We start from the raw sequence: 20,605 nt of genomic DNA, 5'->3' as shown, positions 1-20,605 counted from the left end.
TACATGTTGCACCTACCCTAATTATCTATCTATTATCTAATTACCAGCACTGAAATGAAAGATTACTTACTAACATATCACAGTGCATGCAAGATGACTGAGGTCAGCATTTATGACAGGGGTCACACCCAGGCTAGTTTGATGTCTTCCTTTTTTCTGACTGCAATTCTCAGACGTAAAGGCGACATGTGTCGACCTCGACGCCAAAGATTACTTGAAAGATTAACCTACTTTCCCCTAATCTCGTTAAAATTAGCAGAATTAAGAAATAATCTGCAACTTGGGTTACGTAAGGGCTTCTTTTCATTAATGTCAGTCAGATCAGACCAGTTTTAAACTAACTAGAACTTTTTTTTTGACGCTCCATCGGTCTGAAAATGTGTGAATTTGGAGATGTGGTTTGTAAATTGTGCTACAAAGAATCTGAATCAAATTAAAATTGGTTTCACACCCAGATAGAGACAAGACAACTAGGCTCGCTAATAGATGTTTATATTCCAAACTGTGAAGCCATTCTCACATTGTTGGGTGGAGTGCACAACTTTAAATGGTTTGCATTTCGACACAAAGGAGCACAATGAATGCCGTGTCGGGACTCGGCTGCTGAAGACTTCAGTAAGTGCCTGTAAAGAGAGTAATCTTCTTTAAGGAGCAAGCTTCAACAGCTGCAAACAAGTTCATGTCCTAAAACAAACATAACTTTATTTGCTCTTAAAATCTCTTTTTACATGGCAAAGGAAGACCACGCCTGAAAAACAGATGCTCTTGTCAGTGACCTGAAGCATTGGATTAATGGTGTTGAATCAAGCGGTGATTAAACAGGGAGCTGATTTGTCCATTTAATGTCTGGTGTAATTAAACGCTCTGTGCTGACGGGCGAGCAGGAGGTTAGAGTTTACCAACGTCCGGTGATCGGAGAGCAGCAGGTCAGGATCATCCACCACCCCGTGTCTTTTGCCCCCTGCTAATATATTGATCCACTTTGCCTTTGCCTTGGCGTGGGTTTCTTTTTACTTAATTAATTGTGCATACACTCAAAACAAAACCTTCAACATCGAGGCACTGATTCGTGATGGGCATCTGTCGCCATTGAGTGTCTTGAAGTCTAGCATATATTTCTTAGCTGTTTTTTAAAGCTACAAACCAAACTTACTTTAAATACATTTTTGTTGTCTTGAGAGGAACATGTCATGCTCAGTGAGCTTTTCCTGGTTTGTTTTTACACCTTATTTAACTGAGCTAAAAAAACAAGCAACCAGACAGATACATCTGGTGACATAACTGACCAGAGGACTTTTTCTTCTTTTGTCATCTGTTTTTAATCAAATTACAGCAGAAATCCAAGCTCTCTTATGCTGTCAGTGTACATTTGGTTGTAAAATATACATTAATGGACAATAAAATAAGACAATTCAAATGTGCAAGATATCAGTTCTTTCTTGACAACACGGATGGCCAGTTAGGACTAACTGCTTCCTGCAGCAGACAAGTAAAATGTGTTGTTTTGAATTTCACAGTTTGACCAGTTTTTTTGTCCCTTGATCTGAAACATTTAGTTGTATCTTAATATTTTCATCTTAAGCAATATTTCAGCATTTGTTTGTGAGTTCATGTGATCACACCAAAGACGCATTGCTTTGAAACTAAAAGTTTGATCTTCAGAGGAATGGACAGCATTCACTAAAAAAGGGTTTTAGAGGTTTAATATCTAGTTTTGGATCAAATCAGACATTTTTGTTTTTCTGAATCCAAAATGAAACTTTGGATTGTTATTTTCGCATCACTTCAGAAGATGAAGTGAAATTTGTCTTCATGGCAGAATCATATATAGATGTTTTTTTCAAAATCCAAAGTTAAATGTAACATTTCTATTTTGCTGAATCTAAAATTAAAGTTTTGCTTTAATTATGCAGCTTCTTTGCATCCAGACACTAGAACTTGTACTCTTATTTTCGCATGTCTAAAAGATTACCTAAGTGCAATGGTGAACATATTTGTTCTGTCTGCCATTTTACATGTTTGCTATTTTTCTCTAACATTGGTGTAATAGTTAACATGGCAACAAACCCAAATTCTTCTCTCAAACGTTATTTTGGATAACCTTCCTTTAGAGTTCATTTAAAGACAGTTAAGGAATGATTTTCAAATGCACTTTTAGTGGGACAAACAGATCAAGACTATTTTAAGTTCTTGCATTTGTTGCAATAAATCTGCAATGTTATTTTGGTAAAAATCTTCTGAGACAATGAATGGTCTCACACTGGAGAATCCACATTATGTCAGTCTAAAGTCCATAAAAGTTTTCTTTGAAGCATAAATACATAGTTTTTATTCATTTAAAAGTGTTTCTAGATTATTCTTGAGTTTTTCACAGATTAGAGATCTAGATAAGATAAGATAAGATAAGATAAGATAAGATAAGATAAGATAAATCTTTATAAATCATTGTCACAAGGACAACGAAATTCAAAAGGCGCCACCAGTCAGTGCATATGCTTAAAAACAAAAAAATAACTGTCTCACAATTCACACACAATGTAAGAATTAACAAATAACTCAGTGCTTATATCCCTTCAAATTTCCACAGTTGCACTAACACTTAGTTTTCTATGCTTGGGATATTCCATTTACCCCAAACAGAAATATTCAAGACTATAATCTGCTTTTCTCAACTCCTTTTTCTTTTCCGTCCCTTTAAAGTTTGCGATATTCTCCTCTGTAGGGGAAACCCTGCTTAACACCAACAAAAGCATTCCCCTCAAGTCATTTCACAGCTTAACTTCAAGTAGCCTCTATTGTTTTTTCTAGTTAAAGCAGCATATGTGTGGGGATGCTAAAAAAAAACAAAAAAGGTTTAAGGGTTTGGGATCCACTCGGCTGAGTAACAGTGTGGTCTGTAACTCCCAGTCAGCCTCCTGGAGAACATTAAGCCCACCGCAGTCCAGGAATTTGGAGGGTTTTTCAGAGATTCTTTAAAGCATTGCCCACATGTGCAAGAGGGTGTACCCGCTTTCCCCACGACCTCTATGACATCCCTGGCCCTGACCTGTGACCCTTCCCTCCCAGCTGAGAAAATACGATTTGTAGCTGGTTCCAAAATGGGACCAGTCATTCAAAAAAAAAAGAGAAAAAAAAGAAAAGACATGCAGGAAAGAAAACAAAATAAGTCACACAAATGTTATTGCACCCCTGGGACGTTAAAAAAAAAAAAAAAAACACATTCTGGTGCTCTTCCATCCGCAGCATGTTGCAAAACAGAGTTTAACTGGGTTCCAGTTTTACCTGCTTGCAGCTTTCACATACCGCAGATCTCTATCTGTCAACATTGTGCAGCATTACATCAGGCTTTTACTATGGGCTGTCATTTCCTCAGTATACTACTGCAGCAGTAAAAGGTGGTAAGATTGCAGTGAACTGAACAAAGTAACACATTATAAATAGTCACCAATAAAAGACAAAATCCTGCCTGTGATTAGAATGAGGACAATTCGAAGTTTATTCTTACCGTGTGAAATGTGCTTCACAAAGTTTTTAAAATCATAACTGTGTGAGTTAAAGGAAATATCCAAGAGTAGCTATGATGAATAAACGTTTGCTTTGATTGATTTCAACGGCTGCCTCGTTGCTGCAAATTTTGACTGACTGATGCTGCCACCTGGTGTTTGAAAGGTGTAAATGATCAAAAACTACTGCGTTCCGCCTCTTAAATATAGTGAGGAATCCCCTAACACAGACTAAATACAGGTAAAAGAATATGTTTATTTCAATAAAAATATATACAGCATAAATGTAGCTAAATTTTTTATGATTAAAAAACAGTTCTAAAATATTACTGGCTGAATAAATATTGGAGAACAAGCAGCACCATGAAGACCAAGGAAACAATATTTGTAGTCTCTATATGCAAAAGTGGTAGGAAAAGCGCAAAAGCGCATTTGAAATTGGTAATTCAATATAATTGAATATAAATGCATGTCACAATTTTAGACCGTTTTTAAAAAATCCTAAAATACATGAGAACCTGTGAAAGATTTCAAGATGCATTAATATGTTTGCAAGGGACTAGCAGTAGCAGTTGATGATCAAATGAATAAATAATGAAACTAATAGATATTCACAAAAAATATTTGACAAACATTTATTGTATTGTGTTTTAAGTTTCATGACAAAAATTATGGCATTGACATCTATGACCAAAAGATGACGACATCACTAAAGTTATGAACACATTGCTGAGGATTCACTCTGCAGAGGTGTATTACACACATTTTATCCCATTTTGTTATTAAATTTGAACTTAAACTATTTTAACTTTATGGGATGCCTTATTACATATTAATATCTTATTTCCTCTATTAAAGCAGTAACATTTCCTTGACCACTTTTTTGGCACACTGACAGTAAACAAAATATGCCACACAATTAAATATATGCTAAAGCAATGGTCCCCAACCCCTGGGCCGCGGACCGGTACCAGGCCATGGACCAATTGGTACCGGGCCGCGCAAGACATAATTAAATATTTCCGTTTTATGTATTATTTGAGTCTGGAGGGTCTTTTTTTTGGAAAATCTTTTAACCGGATTCTCTCGGTTACGTCTTGCGCGCCAACATTGAGCCCACAAGCAGCAAAATGAGTAAGAAACAGATCAGATGTATTTGGAAAGTTTCTTTGCAAAGGGGAAAAGGCCCAGAGAAGAGACAGGAGAATGGATTTATCCCGTTAGGTGATTCCCACATTCCAAGCCCGCTCTGTGACAGGCTCCTTAAGGAGGCAATGAAGTTTCAAACTGCTTCGTTACATAGAGACCAAGCACCCTGTGCATAAGCAACACTTCGGGTGTCATTGTCTCTAATCACTCCCAGATGGGACCGTCTCGTTGCAGAGAAACAAGCTCAGGGCTCCCATTAGTCGTTATCGTGAGTTAAAATTTTCACGAAAGTAAAATGTTCATTTTTTGTGGCGCATCTGTATCTTATTTTGAAGGAATATGTAAACGTTAGCAGGCCTACAACTTCATTGTGAGAAATATTGAACATTGGCAGGTAAGTTGTGAAGGTTGAGTTATAAGTTGAAGGAAAATAGTCTCAGAACTCATTTTTAGTTCCACTTTTCACTCTTCAGAAGTAGCATTTCACCCACATGTCCTTTAAAAGTACATTAAATAAAATGGAGCTCTGGAAGGCTGTATTTTATCCCATCAGTAAGTAAAGTCATATTTTAAACACTTTCTTGTCTTTTGGATTTGCTCATATTGTCTAATATTAAAAATGAATTATCTATGTGACAAAAAAATCAAAAAAGGGTGAAAAGCCTTCTCCGTGTGGGGAATGAGGCTCTGCCCCAAGGGGAGGAGCCTTAGAAACCCGAAAGAGGGAACAACTACAGCATATTCTAGTTGCAATGTGATATTAAAGGATGATAACATTCAGATTAGAAATTGCTGTGAAACGTTTTTACTAAAAGGTTAAAAAAAATTAATAGTACTTTATATTGGGAATGGGGGGCAAAATTCTACTGCAAAAAAGCGATTGCAAAAAGAAAGAAAGAATTTGTGTTCCATGAATGCACTTTTATATGTTCCAATGCTAAGTTCTCAAACTCATGATAAAAAAGTGACACGAGAAGCACCAATCCCTGATTTACATAAACAGAATAGCTTATTCTTATGGATTTTTGTTCCCCTGCAAAAATGTCAGTAGGATTTAAATGTTTATCTAACATCTAAATTCCTGTGGCCAGCTGCTTACACCTAACTAAACACGTTTTCTTAGTTTCGCTTTAGGTCAGCATTTTGTGAGAAAAAAAAACTTGAGCATGATATATGAGAAACCACAACCTTTTTACAAACGTACTGCAAATAGAGGTTACAAGTTCAGAGCTGAATTTTCAATTCAAGATCCAAAAATATATTTGATTATGAACTCTTACTATCATTTAAGGCTTCTGTTGGTAATATCAGCCATTTCATCTGAGTATGTTTTGTCAATTAAAACTTTATATATTTTTTTAAAAATAGTTGTCTTATATTTTATTGTATGTTTAGCATGATCATGATAATTCAGTCTCTAGTCTATGAGAACAGCAGTAATTTGTCACAGATTACATTAGCTCTGCAATTAAGTAGGCATTGGGAAAATGGACTGTAAAACATTCTGTGAGCAGTAGCATCTTAGGCACCATCAGATGTGTCAGGCAGGGGGCATGCACTGCAGCAAGACTACATGCAAAGTACTGAATACTCACAAGCCATGCAAAGTGCCTTCTCAGAAAATATGGAAATAAAAAATATACCATTCCAAACAGTCCAATGAAAATCTTTTCTTGAATATCTATTTTGTTTTGTAATGCATTGTTGGCTCTTACAAAGAACTTAAGGCCATATAAATAAAGTTTTTACTTATATCAACTTACTGCATATTATTTAAAGTGGGTAGAGGTCATTTGTACCTGACTTTGTAAGAAATATACATATGGAATTCCCTAGTTACTTCAAAATGCTGAACTGACTGTAAAGGAAAAATCTGTATCAAGTTTTGGACGATAGTAAGCACAGAGGAAAAGAAAGGCTGAAACAAAACACAGCCTACAGTAAGATAATGGTGGAGGGCAGGCTCAGTAATGCTCCGGGGATACATCATTTCTTTTGGTACTGGAAGTCCACAGTTAGTGGAGATAGATATGTTGATGTTAGAGGAATTCCCGGGAAAGGAAACTGAGTGTTGGGCGGATGTTTAAACTGAACAATTATCCTGATATCTCAAAGACCGACTGTGCAGTGGTGCAGTTGGCAGCGCTGTTCTCTTGCAGAAACAAGGTACTGGGTTTAAATCCTGGCTCTCTAAGAGTTTCCTCCAGCAGTCCAAAAACATGTCTCTTAAGTTATGTTTCTCTTTAAGTTGTCATTAGGGCTGAGTTTATGCCTGCATTGTCTTCTGTTTACACTCTATTTTCGCCTCTCGCCCAATGACCTTTTGAGGTAGGCACCAGCTCCCATGCAAGGTTAAGTGAGCATAGACAATGGTTGGATGGGCGAATATCGCCAAGACTAACAAGGATTGGTTTCTGAAGCTGCCGGATGCAAACTCTATTGAAACTCTTAAGATTAATTGGAAAAAAGTGGTTGCAGAACACCCAGAATGTAAGCATCAAGTGTTAATGAACTGGAATCCTTTTTCCATGAGAAGCTTGCTTAGATTTCATAATTTTCAGCAGGTCATGTCAGCAAAAGGTCATGAAGAGGTTGAAATGTTTTAGGTACAGCTGTTAAAGAAATGGTATATTAACAAACATGCCTTCGACATTTTAGGTGTTTAACATTTTGTAGCTCTCATTTCTCACATCTTTAATACATTTCGTGTTTTTCATAAACTCGCAAACTGTGGACAAAAATTGCATATTTGACCTTCACATGTTATCTCTGGTGTAAGGCATGTGAAACTTACATTTAGTTACAAGAACACCTGGTTCAGTAACAGCCTTCTAAGGCTGTCACCTGCATTGGCAGAGAAACAGAGCTGATGCCATAAAGATTCTCTCTTAACTGTAGAGATTAACTGTAATTTCTACGGCTCGGCAGCTCTCAGACCTTTAAGAAGTAATAAAATAAATATATGTGCATATCAGGAAGTTACACTATTCAGTTATTCACCTGTAGTTGAAATGTGTGTGGGTGTGGGGGGAGGGGTGTGCGTGTGTGTGTGTGTGCGTGTGTGTGCGCGTGTGTGTGGGGGGGTGCGTGTGTATGTGTGTGTGTGTGTGTGTGTGTGTGTGTGTGTGTGTGTGTGTGTGTGTGTGTGTGTGTGTGTGTGTGTGTGTGTAATGATTATGTGGTATAAGGTGTTGCCATACCGTGAACATTCGATCCCTCTGACGTCTTGACGTGGCGTAGTAGAATGAATGAGCTGGCCAGTTACAGCACGAGAGTTGAGTCATACAAATTTGAAGAAGAGAAGAGTTCATCACACTGCTGCTGTGAGGAGCTGTAATTTTAAATATAACACTACATATTCATATCACACTGGACCAAAATTAACCCAGTTTATCGAAACAAGATGGCCCGAGGAGAAGGCGCCGAGCAGTACACCGCAACTTTACTCGCAGCGACAGTCAAACCTATGAAGACAGAAATCAAGGCGGTCAAGGTAGGATGGATTTTCCTGTCTAAATTGAGTTTTTTATATTTAAAATAAACGCGGACAATTTCTCACAACTTTCATCCAGGTTCGGGAAAAGGCGCCTCGTTTTGAAGTAGCGTTTTAAACGCTGTGGGCGTTTATTTTCTGTCGCTTTCACGCAGCTCGGCGTGTCGTGTCCTTCTCTGCCCTCGGGATTTGAATTTCACCCGGTGTTTTACCTTCCACCTGTTCCCCCGCTTATAAGCTTATTTGCGGAATGAGTTTTAAATGAACGTCTATTCAAACAAATTTCCAAACAGTTTATTTTTGTTTTTGTCGGTCCTGTGCAGAGGAAGTAGGACACAGTACTTCTCATTCCCAGAGCTCAGTCAGACACGATCTGCAAGCTATTTTATTTGAATGAGCGGAAATGAGGAAATAAGGAAAAATGAACTTTAATTGCTGCAAATTTCCTTTAAAGTGACAATAAGGACTCTATTTGATGCTATGTGCGTAAAACTTGCCACAATATTCGTCATGTTAATATTAACGATACTTTCTAGTCTTGTAAACTTTTCATTAGCAAGCATACTCTGGTATTAAACCACAGCTGGGTAATAAAGTATGGATGTTCACTGCAAGATTATACATAATACAAAAGTTTTAAGTAACTGGGCTAAATAAATAACCCCACGGATTCTTGGTCAGATGACTTCACAGGAGGTAAAAAAAAAACAACTGAATGCAGCATTTTTGTTTATTTGTTTTGACAATCAAATGATTGCTACAGACTTATAGAATACAAGTAAACATTTCTGATTATAAGCATGTAAATAAAGAGGGAAGGAGTGGGGGAGAAAAATTACAAAAGAATTCCTCTGTCTTATGCGATGTCACCAAAGGCTTTTGCAGGCTGAATCTTGTATTTGGGATTTGGCTTTTAAGGTATGTTTTACGTTAAAATAACAAAACTTACGTAAACAAAATGACGCCTATTTATCTAGTTGTCAAATTAGGTTTTAAGCAATTTTGGTTGCGTTATATACAAAACTGTGTTAGGTTTAAAAAATAATACTTTGCTCAAATATACTTCATTTTTTCAGCTTTAGCATGTTTTGTTAAATTTGATATAGTGTAGCTTGGAAGTTTGTTTAAACATAATTTATGGTTATTGCATTGTAAAAGGCTGCCAATCCAATTCTGATTAAAAAAATAAAATAAACTGTTAGCATTTATTTATAATTTGATATGGTTTCTTTTCATCTGGAGAGATGATATGAATTTGAATTATATAGGTTACAGCGGCTGTGGCTTTCCCCTCTTTTACATACTCTTGAAGGTGATTGGCTGAAACCAAAAGGTATGTAATGTGCAGGCCTTGTAGAAAAATGTCATACAACCTACAACATCCCATCTCAGGAGCCAATGGCTGAGCTCGGCTGATGCGATGATGCCGCCTGAGCACATGTGCACTAAGGTAACCTCAGCCTCTGATTCAGACAGGATCTAACCGATCAGCTAGAGAGCGTGATGACTGAGACTGTGTGAAGCAGAGAACCAGAGGGTTAAAAAAAGACCCACTCATGTGTCCCCAGGGAGTTTTTACAGTCAGAAGCATGAACTGTTTTAACGTCACGTCGATTTCATTATGCATCTCTCTCCCTGATGTTTCTCTTCCAGCCAAAAGAACAGAGGAGGGACACGCAGAAACTATCTGTGTGGAGTAAACTGTGCTATGCCTTCGGAGGAGCTCCCTACCAGATAACAGGCAGCGCTCTGGGCTTCTTTCTCCAGATCTACCTGCTCGATGTGGCTCAGGTGATTAAGATATACTTCCTTAAAAAGGGGAAGTTGAACAAAATCAACAACAAGGCTGCAGAATATTGCTCCTGTATTTGCTGGCAGATTTACAAGCAGTTATCTATGTTTCTTTTCAGTAGCAGCTTACACTGATTAGCTTGGAGAGCAAGGTTTGTGTTGGCTCAGTTTAACAGTATCCGTTGTGCTTTATTCAGTCAGCCGAATGAACTTGGGCTCCTGCTGTCGTCTTTGTTGCCGAATTAATCTTTTCCACTGTTCACAGTGGGAACTTAAGTTAGGGCCGTGCAGCTCAAAGCATGACCTCATTGCATTCCATTCTGTTTGCAGCTGGATCCTTTCTACGCCTCCATCATCCTGTTTGTTGGTCGGGCCTGGGATGCCATCACAGACCCAACTGTGGGGTTCTTGGTGAGCCGGAGTAAATGGACTGGCATCGGCCGCATGATGCCCTGGTAGGTGTAAGTTTGGTAAATGTAAACGTGTAATTAATTTATTTTAGGCAACTACTTGAAAATCTTTATTATCAGAAATTTTTCACAGTAAGCGATGCAATAAATTCCTGCTCATTTGATTCCATCTATTCTTGCACACATTTCACTGTCCATGCATCTATACGTCCATTCATCCTTCTTTTTAAGTCCCTTAACTAAAGTCTGGTCAGAGTAGAAAGAGTTGCTATAAAAAAAAATGTGCAACCGAAAGGTCTCTATAAAATTGTTAAATGAGGACAGAAATCTCCAGAAGCTGGAATCTGGAAAAATTGAGAATTTGTACATAAAAAATGTGAAGAAACGCTGTGATACGAAGATGAGGAGGTGAGCTGTAAGGGATTTAGAGAGAAGGGAGAAACTTGAGGCTGACAGAAAAGCGCCTGGTATCAGTAACCATGGCAGCAAGGTTGAAGAGGCTGAAAGAAAACAGAAAATAGCTAGACTGAAAGATTGCACTGGGAGTATGAATATGTAAGAGAAAATGGGAGGAAACTTAAACTTTGTATATGTTCTTTACCCTTAAAACTGTTAAAAAAACAACAACATAAGAACTTAAATTTTCAGATCACTGCTCAAACATTTATTCTCCTCCATGTCTTCATATCTTATTTCTAATCAGTGTGATTTACTGTGTAGAAGTATGGAGGAATTTTGCAGGGTTTTCTCAGAACGTCTGCTACATTCTCCCTACTTTTTAGTCCTTACATTCCCATCTGCTTAAAGAACCACTCCAAAGAAATGAGGGCTGACTTTAAACTTGCTCATAGCTGGATGTCACAGTAAATGTCAACCGCACATGTGTCAGACTTGTGGATCTAGAACTGCCTCCTGTGTGCAGGTCTGTTCTTTATTACAACCAGCATATAAAGCTTAACAGAACGAAGAAAGGGCAGCAGAAGTACAGGCTGTAAATTTTACATATTGTACTTTATAGCATCAAATGACCCCCAGCAGCCAAATATATACGGCTGAGCTCAATGAGGAAGTTGGGTTGTAAAAATAGGCAACGTTCATGTTTAATATTTAGTGTGAGGCACATGAAGTTCTCTTGGGGTTACAAGAATATCTCTTAAGCCTGTGATCTGAATGTGCAGATGAGCAGAGTAGTTGCTATAAATGATTCTTTCTCACTGTAATTCATCAGTCTTGGCAGCTGTCAGGCCTTTTAAAAAGCGAGAAGTAAAACAGGCTGCCGGCTGTGCACAAGTCGCATGTTGGAGGAGGAGGGAAGAGGAAGTCCGTGGCTTCAGTTGTCATTGGTCCCACCCACAACACACCATCCGATCCAACCAATTAGAAAAGGAGAAACAATGTGCGCCAGGTGTAGGTTTGATTTTTTTTTATAATGGAGGGAAGCTTAGAGAAGCATACATTGTGTTTAAAGCCATATGTGTCCAAACAATAGTAATAAAAAAAAACAAGTTTATTGTACAAACAAAAAAAAAAAAGGTAACAAATGCATGAAATATTAACTCTCTTTAGATTTAAAACTAAGTGTTAGAGGTTTGAGCAAGTTTAGGTTATTTCCCTTAACACTTACCTCCGCATGGGGTTAGACCAGACATGTTATTGTGAGAGACTGTTGGGTCTCGCTAACCTCTTTTACTGAAACCGAAGAGCAAATCAAGAAAGTCTCAGCCATTGTTACAGGGCTGGGGGTGCAATTTCATATGAAAGTACAAGTTCACAAGCTTCTCTTCCAATAAAGAAACATCCTGGTGTGATTAGCGATACATCCCAGAGGGAGAGGCAGATTTTATTTCCTTTGCATGGCAGCTTGTAGACAAAGGTAAAGGCTACAGTTAATATTTGTGATAATAACTTTATTGTTGGTTGCTTGACAATATAATTTACCTCCAAACAGTTTATCAGGTTTTCATCCATCCCAGACAAAAATAATTTTTACAATAATCGCGACAACGCCTTAAAAGTACTTTGATCTTTTTTCATATTTTCCTACATAAAAAGAAGCTCATATGTCTTTTTTAGCCTATTGTGCTATGAAAAGCTGAAATAAAATCCAGTGCGACCAACTGTCATCAGATTGTTGAAATAATGTAATACAATCTCAATCTAAACCCAGCTTTTCTATGGAGAACATTAGTAAACAAACGGCATAATGAAAACCAAGGAACCCAGCAAGTTAGTAAACATGAGAGAAAACTGGGGGAGCTACAGAGATCCACTGCTCAGTTGTTATCCACATTTAAATCTGATCTCCTACAAAGGAGTGAACTGGAAAAAATCTTTCTTGAAAGAATGTGAAAGTTTAGTTTCACACAAGTCATATATAGATGAAACCACAGTGGCAGAAAATAAAATTGCACTTCACCCTCAACATGCTGTCCCCACAGTGAAACAAGGCGGTAGCAGCATCACCTAATCTGACTGAGATTAAGCCATTTGGCCAAGAAAAACTTTTAGGAGTTTTATAGAAATGTTTGTAAGGTGATCATAATCTTGGCTCAGTTGTGAATTTTAAAAGCGGACTGCTGAGGTAAGAACAACCGACTCAGACTGGGAGCTGGAATCAGCTGGAGGTCTCACAGAGCTGAGGGAAGCAGTGGTACAGACTGAAGTGGGGTGGATCAGAGCCCCCTCATCACCTCATGCTGCCCTGCCTGAACCCTCTCTGCACGCTCCAGCTCTAACAAGGCAGGAATAGGAGGATTATTCACAAAGCAAAAAGAGAAGAAAAGCAGCGACTGTAAGGCAGACTCAAATAAGAAACTAAGCGGATATGTTACAGTAGCAGGAAGGATAATTCATTAAGCACATTCATTATGGTTTATTAACACTTTAAAGTTACTGCAAGTAATGATAAAGCTGAAACTTTAGTTGACATGTTCTGAACACTTCCCACTCGTTTCTTTGCAGGGTCCTTTGCTCAACTCCGTTTGCAGTGCTGACTTACCTCCTGATCTGGTATGTGCCTCCATTTGAGGGAGGAAAAGTCATCTGGTACCTGGTGTTTTACTGCCTCTTTCAGTCAATGCAGACGGTTAGTTTGTAGTTCATGGACGACTTCTCTTTTCCGCTCTCCATCACACCGCTCACTATATCTAATTGTTTGTTTCTGATTGCAGTGCTTCCATGTTCCATATTCAGCCCTCACCATGTTTATCAGCAGCGACCAGAAAGAGCGGGACTCTGCCACCGCCTATCGTACGTTAGGCGTTCTGCATAATGATTGTAAAGCATTGGTGTTTTATCAACCTTTAAACCTTTAATCCTTGGGGTCAATCAGGTATGACCGTGGAGGTGCTGGGAACTGTGCTGGGCACAGCGATCCAGGGACAGATAGTAGGTGGAGTCTCCAATTGTCCCACTGAGCCTGAAAACTCCAACAGCACAAACGTCACTATGAACACGACCATAGTTTCGCTGGAAGATACAGTAAGTGTCCCTTCTTAGGTGAGATAAAAATTTGATATTTTATTTTGATCCAAACTGTTGGACTTATTTTATTTGGTTGTTTTAATCAAAATAAGTTTGTTTTATCATAACTGAAATCATCAGTTTGTTTTATTTTGGGTGTTTATCCGACGGAAAGTAACAGAATTGTAACGTTTAAGGAAAATGCTTCAATGGCCTTTTATTTGCCTAATCATTTACTTTGAGCGCGTTGCAGAACGAAAATACCTAAAACATGCAGAATAGTTGAGTCAAATGACAAAGGAAGATCTAAGTCATGACATCCATGTATATAAATTACTTCCTAAACCATTGAATGTCAACACAATCAAACTGATTTCTTTCCTTGTTTCCATTCCTTCAGAAACGAGCCTACCTGCTTGCTTCCGGGGTCATCTGCATCATCTACATCATTTGTGCTGCAGTTTTGTTTTTTGGTGTGAAGGAGCAAAAAGGTACAGAACCATTACATCTTTCTATGTGTCCTTTGCTTTGAGACTTTTAAACCTCAGTGTTGAATTTCAACATTTAGTTTCCTGACTCTCAGTCATACACTTAGAGAGATCTGTTCTGTACAGTACGAGTGACATGTAGTTCTGCAAGTGCAGTATACTGACACTGTTTAACTATAAGCTTTGTAAATTTGTAATTACTTTTGCAGCTTCAGTAAACAGTAACCTTGTTTTAAAAAGGCACATAAAGGTCACGCGCCATTTTAAATGGCACATTTAAAATGGCGCGTGACCATGTGTCATTTTAAAATACTTCGTTGGAAACAAACGTGTCAGTATTCTAAATTTTTGTTTTCACATCGTTCACAGATTAAAAGTTTCTATTAAAAAATGTGGCGGGCAAATTTTTAGAGAGTTGGAGCTGTATTTATTTTTCCCTGTTGTCTTCCAGAGAGCGGTCGTAAAACCTCAACTCCGCCGCTCACCTTCCGTCAAGGCCTGTGGGTGATCATGAGTCACGGACCCTACGTCAAACTGGTCATCGGCTTCCTCTTCACATCGCTAGGCTTCATGGTAAAAATTATTAATGCTTTCTTTATTTAGGAGTTTTAGGATTTCCGGTCAGCTTAATTTTCTGCTAAAGGAATCTGGTACTTGGTTTATAGTCTACATATGTAACCCTGTTTTATGATGTAATTTCACTTTTTTACAGTTGCTGGAAGGAAACTTTGCCCTTTTCATCACCCACGCTCTGGGCCACAGGAACGACTTCCAGAATATCTTGCTGGTCATTATGGTGAGTGTTTCTAATTTTTCCACTCAAGGACCCTTCCTGGAACGGCCTTCATCAGGGTTGAGCGTTTAGAGGACATAATTCCTGTCTGAAACCTTAATCTGGAACAATTCTGAGACATTTTTCACACTAAGACACTGTGCACTAAAAGACGACAGTTTTATGGGCGTTTAGGCTCATGGGGGGCCAGTCACCCACGTGCTTACGGTGCGTTTGCAAGAGTTAAAAGAAGAGATGACTTATAGTAGAGCTTCTGTTGCTAGGCAACCCTTCACAGTGCAGCTATTGGCTGTCCACTACGCTCCATCCTTTACGCATAGTTTTCTGCAACCTGCTATGCCTCATGATAAGAAGTTGAAGCTTTTTCCATGTTGTATGTTTGAGGAAAAGGTTTGTAAGTGGAAGGTTCTCCTACAAATTACTTTGCTTTTGAAAGTTCAAAAGTTGTTTCTTGCTAAAATCTTCCTAAGAGTGTTTTTTTCTAGTAGGGGAATGATTTTTCTCCAACTTGTAGGAGTTGGATAAATAAGAATTGGGTGCACAAGCTTTAGTTCGTTGTGGATTTTCTCTTATCCCCACAGCGTCAACATTATGATTAATTACTGATAATATTTCATTGAATGTTCAATGTTAAGCTGCACCTTGACCACTGGCTTTCTGTATTCACCAACAAGCTATTCTCAGAATTATTAGTTGATTTGAATTGAATTGATTAGCTTCTGTCCATTTAGTCCTTAATCTCTATTATTTCATCCACTTTGTGTGAGGTACTGGTACCACCAAGAGTATTGTCATCTGCTCCCAGTTTTTGGTTAACTATTAATCATCGAAAGCCATAAAAGAAGACAATTTTACTGCCAATGATAAGTACTTGCCAACATCTGACTGCAGCTGCATTTTGAAAATAGGTTTTAACTCACCAGTGATGCTGAATAAAAACTGATTTTAGTTTTTATCTGCGATGAAACAATTTTCAAAAATCTCAAAATGTCTAAAACTAGAGGACACTGTCTCGATGTTCTGATCGTCTCTTGTTCATATCACTGTGAGAAATGCAACATAATCATTCTTGACTTCAGATATGAAGATTTTCTCCCACATAGTTATGCAACTTCAGTATTTAGTTGGCAATAGATGGCCATCCTAAGAGAACAGTTTTTTTTCTTAGAGATGCTTTTGACCAATTCACTACAAAAAGTTTATTTTTAACCTCCAGGCTGTTTTTGTACATCTAACAATTAAATATATTTTTATTCATGTATTCATAAGTCATGTATTAGATTAGGTACATCTTTTTCTGATTATGTCTTTCAAAGGAACAGATTCTAAAAAGTATGATTTCACAAATTTTCACATTTCAACTTATGCAAAACCAACCAATTAGTTTTCCCTTGTCTGTTGTACTGTGCAAAGGTCTTGAGGAATCCTCTCTACTTTATATCTGGCAGCCATACCATCTTAATCATAATCTTCCATAATCAGTCATAATCTTAATCATCATAATTTTCAAGTTCTCCAGGTTTTTTAATCTTGGCCCCTTTTCCTCTCATTTCCATTCCACTAACTAAAAATCTGGATACTTTAAAAGTGTCAAACAGAATTATACACTTTTAGTTTTTCTCCTCTGTAGTTTGATTTCTTTAGTTTACTACAACTTCAGTTTTTGCCCTTTGTCCTCAGATTCAAAAGTGAATGTAACATTCTTGAAGTCAGTGGAAAACATCTTAAATGAGGAATGTCTTGATCCAAACTCAGATGCTACTGCAAATTTAACATCATACTTGACAGCAACTTAATTTTAAATAGCTCTAAAGTTTGTTGGGAGTGTAAATTACATCTCTGCAGTGTCAATTCTATAAAAAATAACATTCTTAAACAATCTTGATTACATTGGTGCTTCTGCATCTCAGTGATTGGATCTTTGCACATCTATTTTTCTATCCTTGATTGATAAACTTGCTGTCATGATTCCACATTGGTTCTCAACCCAAACCGAGCGCCAAACATTCCTCCTTTTTTCCCCCCAGCTATCTGGAACTTTAACCATCCCGTGGTGGCAGTGGTTCCTGACTAGGTTTGGGAAGAAGACGGCGACGTACTGCGGCATCTTGGTCTGTATTTTTACAGATTGGAAAAACTTCAGATTATGGTGCTAAATAAGGATAATAATCTGACTTCTTTCTGTCTTTTCGTGCAGTGGGCAGTACCCTTCATGATCCTGATCGTCTCCATCCAGAGCCACCTAGCCATTTCCTACTTGGTCTCCGTGGCAGCAGGTGTGAGTGTGGCAGCAGCGTTCCTCCTACCTTGGTGAGGACCCAGGTTTATCCACAGAATCTTTTCCTTCTGTTGGTTTTTATCATGAGCTAAATGCTGTTTGTCCCTTCAGGTCAATGCTTCCAGATGTTGTGGATGACTTCAAAGTTCAGAATCCCGATGTCCACGGTCATGAAGCCCTCTTCTATTCTTTTTATGTGTTCTTTATCAAGTTTGCATCTGGCTTGTCTCTCGGCATTTCCACTCTCAGTTTAAAGTAAGTCTATTGTTGTCTCCTGCATTATCCTTAGATAGATGATTATTTTCACCCTTGAAACTATTGCACTTTGCATGCACAAACATTCATACCCTTGGACCTTTTAAACTTGAACACATTTTGTGACGTTGCTACAAGAAACTTTAATGAGATTTTCACGTGGCTGATCAACGCAAAGTAGTACGTAGTTGTGAAGTTGGAAGAAAATAAGACGTAGCCCGAGTTAAAATACTGAAATCTAAAAAGTGTGATGTGTGTTTGTACTCAGCCCCACTCGCTCAATACTTTTTTGTACCAGCTTTTTGCATCAAGTCTTTTTGGGTATGTCTCAACCAACTTGGTTGATCTACAAACTGTTTTGTTTTGTCCATTCTTCAACATCAGTCAGACTGGGTGGAGAGTGTGTGATCAGGAATTTTCAAGTTTTGAAGCATATTTTCAATTAAACCAAAGTGCAGGCCAGCGATCCTCAAGTCCAGGTCTTAAGATCATTCCCATAGCATAATGCTGACATGACCGTCTCAGCGACGTTGATCTGTTAAGTGTTGTTTACCATAAAGACAATATTTTAAATGTAGGACAAAAAGTTGAATTTTGTTCTCATCTGACCAGAGCATCTTCCTCCACTTGCTGTATCTCTAATATGTTATGAGGCAACTTTAAACTGGACTTCTTATGGCTTCCTCTGTACAGTTGCTTTCTTCTTAACTACATTTTCTTGAAAGTGTGTCTTAGACTGTTTTATAACCTAACCTTGCTTTAAACATGTACATAACTCCAGGAGTCTCCCTGACCTGTCTGCCATGTTACTTGATCTTCATGACACTCTTTGTTCACTAATGTTCTCCAACAAATCCCTAAGGCCTTCACATATCACATTGAGATGATATTACTCACAAATGGAATTTTAGAGCAAATTTACTGAGTCCTGAACCCTGCACTGGATTTTATTTTCGGGAAATTAAAAGGAGACAAATATTCATTTAAAAACCTGCATCAGTTTTCTTCTATTTCAAAGTTATCATATGCACTACTTTTGTCACATAAACCCCTTAAAATAGAAGATTTTAACTAACATAAGTTGAAATGTGAAAAAATGTGCAAAAGGTATGAATACTTTTGCAAAGAGCGCTGCAAACTCCAGCTCTGCTTCAGTCATGTGCTTGTGCAATCCATGTATGCAAACTGTACACGCATCAGCTCAAGTTTTCCACTGTCTTGCTGCATATTTTTGGCAGATTTGCTGGGTATGTGACTGGTGAGTGCTCCCAGCCTGAGGCGGTCAGCTTAACCCTGAAGATCCTGGTCTCTCCCGTTCCCATCGTCCTCATCATCATCGGAATTCTGGTGATTATGACCTACCCCATCAATGAGGAGAGGAGAAAAGGCAACCGCAAACTGCTGGAGGATTTGTTGTAAGTGACGAGTGACAACATGCAGCACAATCTTTATGCCTGCCTCATGTATTTGCATGTCTTTTTACGTTGTTTGCACATGTTTGTATTTTTGATTTGTTGTTGTTTTTCATCCTCCTAACAGGGACTCCGAATCGGAAACGTCAGAACTGGGAAGCAGTGTGTAGCAGCTGCATTGGACTCTTATCAGGACGGGTAGCATACAGCAGACCAACACAGCTGCCTTATCACCATCATCAACCTACTTTATACTATAAATCATGTTGGTTCATGGCGCCCTCTAGTGGCCAAAGTATTTTGTTTGTTGCCTTTTCAACCAGTTGGGACTGAATTCAACTGAAAGCAGCTTTAGTTTCATCACCATGAAGCCAAACTGACAACAAAGCCTTTATTTATTATCATCTATTGCTAAACAGGACACTAAGATCTGCTCATATGTCAACCTCATGTTTTCCCTAAAATGTATTGTGTATTGAGATGATCCACTGTTTTTTTTAGTTCTGTGTGAAGCCAAAATCCACCAGCTTTTCTAGTAACACTCCACATCCTCCTTCGTCTGCTAAACCTCACCAAATCTTAGTTACAGACGTGATTTTTGTTTTTGTACCTTATGATATATTTATTTATTGGTTTGTAAGATCTGACTCTCTTGCTTGCAGAGGAGTGTGATGTTGCTTTCGGCTATTTATTAGAATTTCTCAGTTCAGGGGTTTGTAAGCACTCGTTGACTGATTTTCAGTGAGCGTTGTTTACTTTCATGGTTTTCTGAAGAACATTTCATGTTTGGATTACTTGAAATTTCTGAAGGTGAAAATGTATTTTTGTACCAAATGAAGTAAAATCCATAGTTTAGCTCATTCACAGGCAGTTGCTTTTCTATTTATGCTTGAAGTTTTTATTTATCTTGTGAAGACTTTCTGATGATGCAAAGTAGCCTTTCCATTCCTTTGACTCTTTTCTCAAAAAAGTGAGTAAAAGAGGTAATAAAGGGGAGGAAGGCTTTATTTAAATATTTAAGCAAGTTGTCTAAGGAAATATTATTTCCTCATGCAATCACAATGTTGTAATTTATTAACAGCGGAGCAAAAAAAAAAAAAAACCCTCAAATTCTTTAAAGTTAAACAAGTTGCTTTTATAATAATCTGATCATCCAATAAGATTGCTGGAAGGATTTGGGACTGTGTAGTATTTTCTTTAGGATTTTTGAAATGGCACTAATTGGAGTGCATTGTGCCTCACTTGTAATGCTGATGTGGAATATACAAGCTGAACATCTATGAAGATTTTCTAGCATGTTGTACATTTATATATGTAAATTGTAAATATGACAACAATGAGCAATACTTGAATCATTAAAAAATGTTTTATGTAAAATTGTAAATCAATAAATAAAACTGGTTGAAACAGAGTGCTAGAGTATTTTTGCTTAATTTGAAATGCCCCCAAAACACATCCAGACTGCAGAGCCTTGGAAATGTATCTTTGAGTTTGTCACCACCACAAACCCCATGTCTTTTAAATCCGTTATGTTATAGAGCAACACAAAATAAAGTATCATTTTAAATTTG

The 20,605-nt window shown here is 37.9% G+C and overlaps 1 protein-coding gene across 1 annotated transcript; it reads left to right on the top strand.

The window, feature by feature from the left end:
• The first annotated feature begins 7,909 nt into the window (after nt 1-7,909).
• On the top strand, nt 7,910-20,443 carry LOC102222631 (sodium-dependent lysophosphatidylcholine symporter 1-B-like). Its single transcript, XM_005806132.3, has 14 exons — nt 7,910-8,145; nt 9,799-9,936; nt 10,267-10,391; nt 13,308-13,431; nt 13,517-13,595; nt 13,678-13,826; nt 14,209-14,299; nt 14,748-14,869; nt 15,009-15,092; nt 17,117-17,200; nt 17,287-17,399; nt 17,479-17,622; nt 18,861-19,037; nt 19,162-20,443. Exons 1-14 carry the CDS (start codon nt 8,056-8,058, stop codon nt 19,202-19,204), a joined length of 1,563 nt encoding a protein of 520 aa, XP_005806189.2. The 5' UTR covers nt 7,910-8,055; the 3' UTR covers nt 19,205-20,443.
• Nucleotides 20,444-20,605: the final 162 nt, after the last annotated feature.

The sequence above is a fragment of the Xiphophorus maculatus genome, chromosome 19, assembly GCF_002775205.1.
Source record: "Xiphophorus maculatus strain JP 163 A chromosome 19, X_maculatus-5.0-male, whole genome shotgun sequence".
In the NCBI taxonomy this organism is placed as follows: domain Eukaryota; kingdom Metazoa; phylum Chordata; class Actinopteri; order Cyprinodontiformes; family Poeciliidae; genus Xiphophorus; species Xiphophorus maculatus.
The sequence above is the reverse complement of the archived record's forward strand: the minus strand, read 5'-3'. Positions and strand labels throughout refer to the sequence as shown.

Coding starts and splice junctions, on each gene's coding strand:
- LOC102222631 (XM_005806132.3), top strand. CDS start 8,056: ATGGCCCGAGGAGAAGGCGCCGAGCAGTACACCGCAACTTTACTCGCA. Junction 14,870..15,008: donor TCACATCGCTAGGCTTCATG/GTAAAAATTATT, acceptor ACTTTTTTACAG/TTGCTGGAAGGAAACTTTGC. Junction 17,400..17,478: donor GCAGCGTTCCTCCTACCTTG/GTGAGGACCCAG, acceptor TTGTCCCTTCAG/GTCAATGCTTCCAGATGTTG.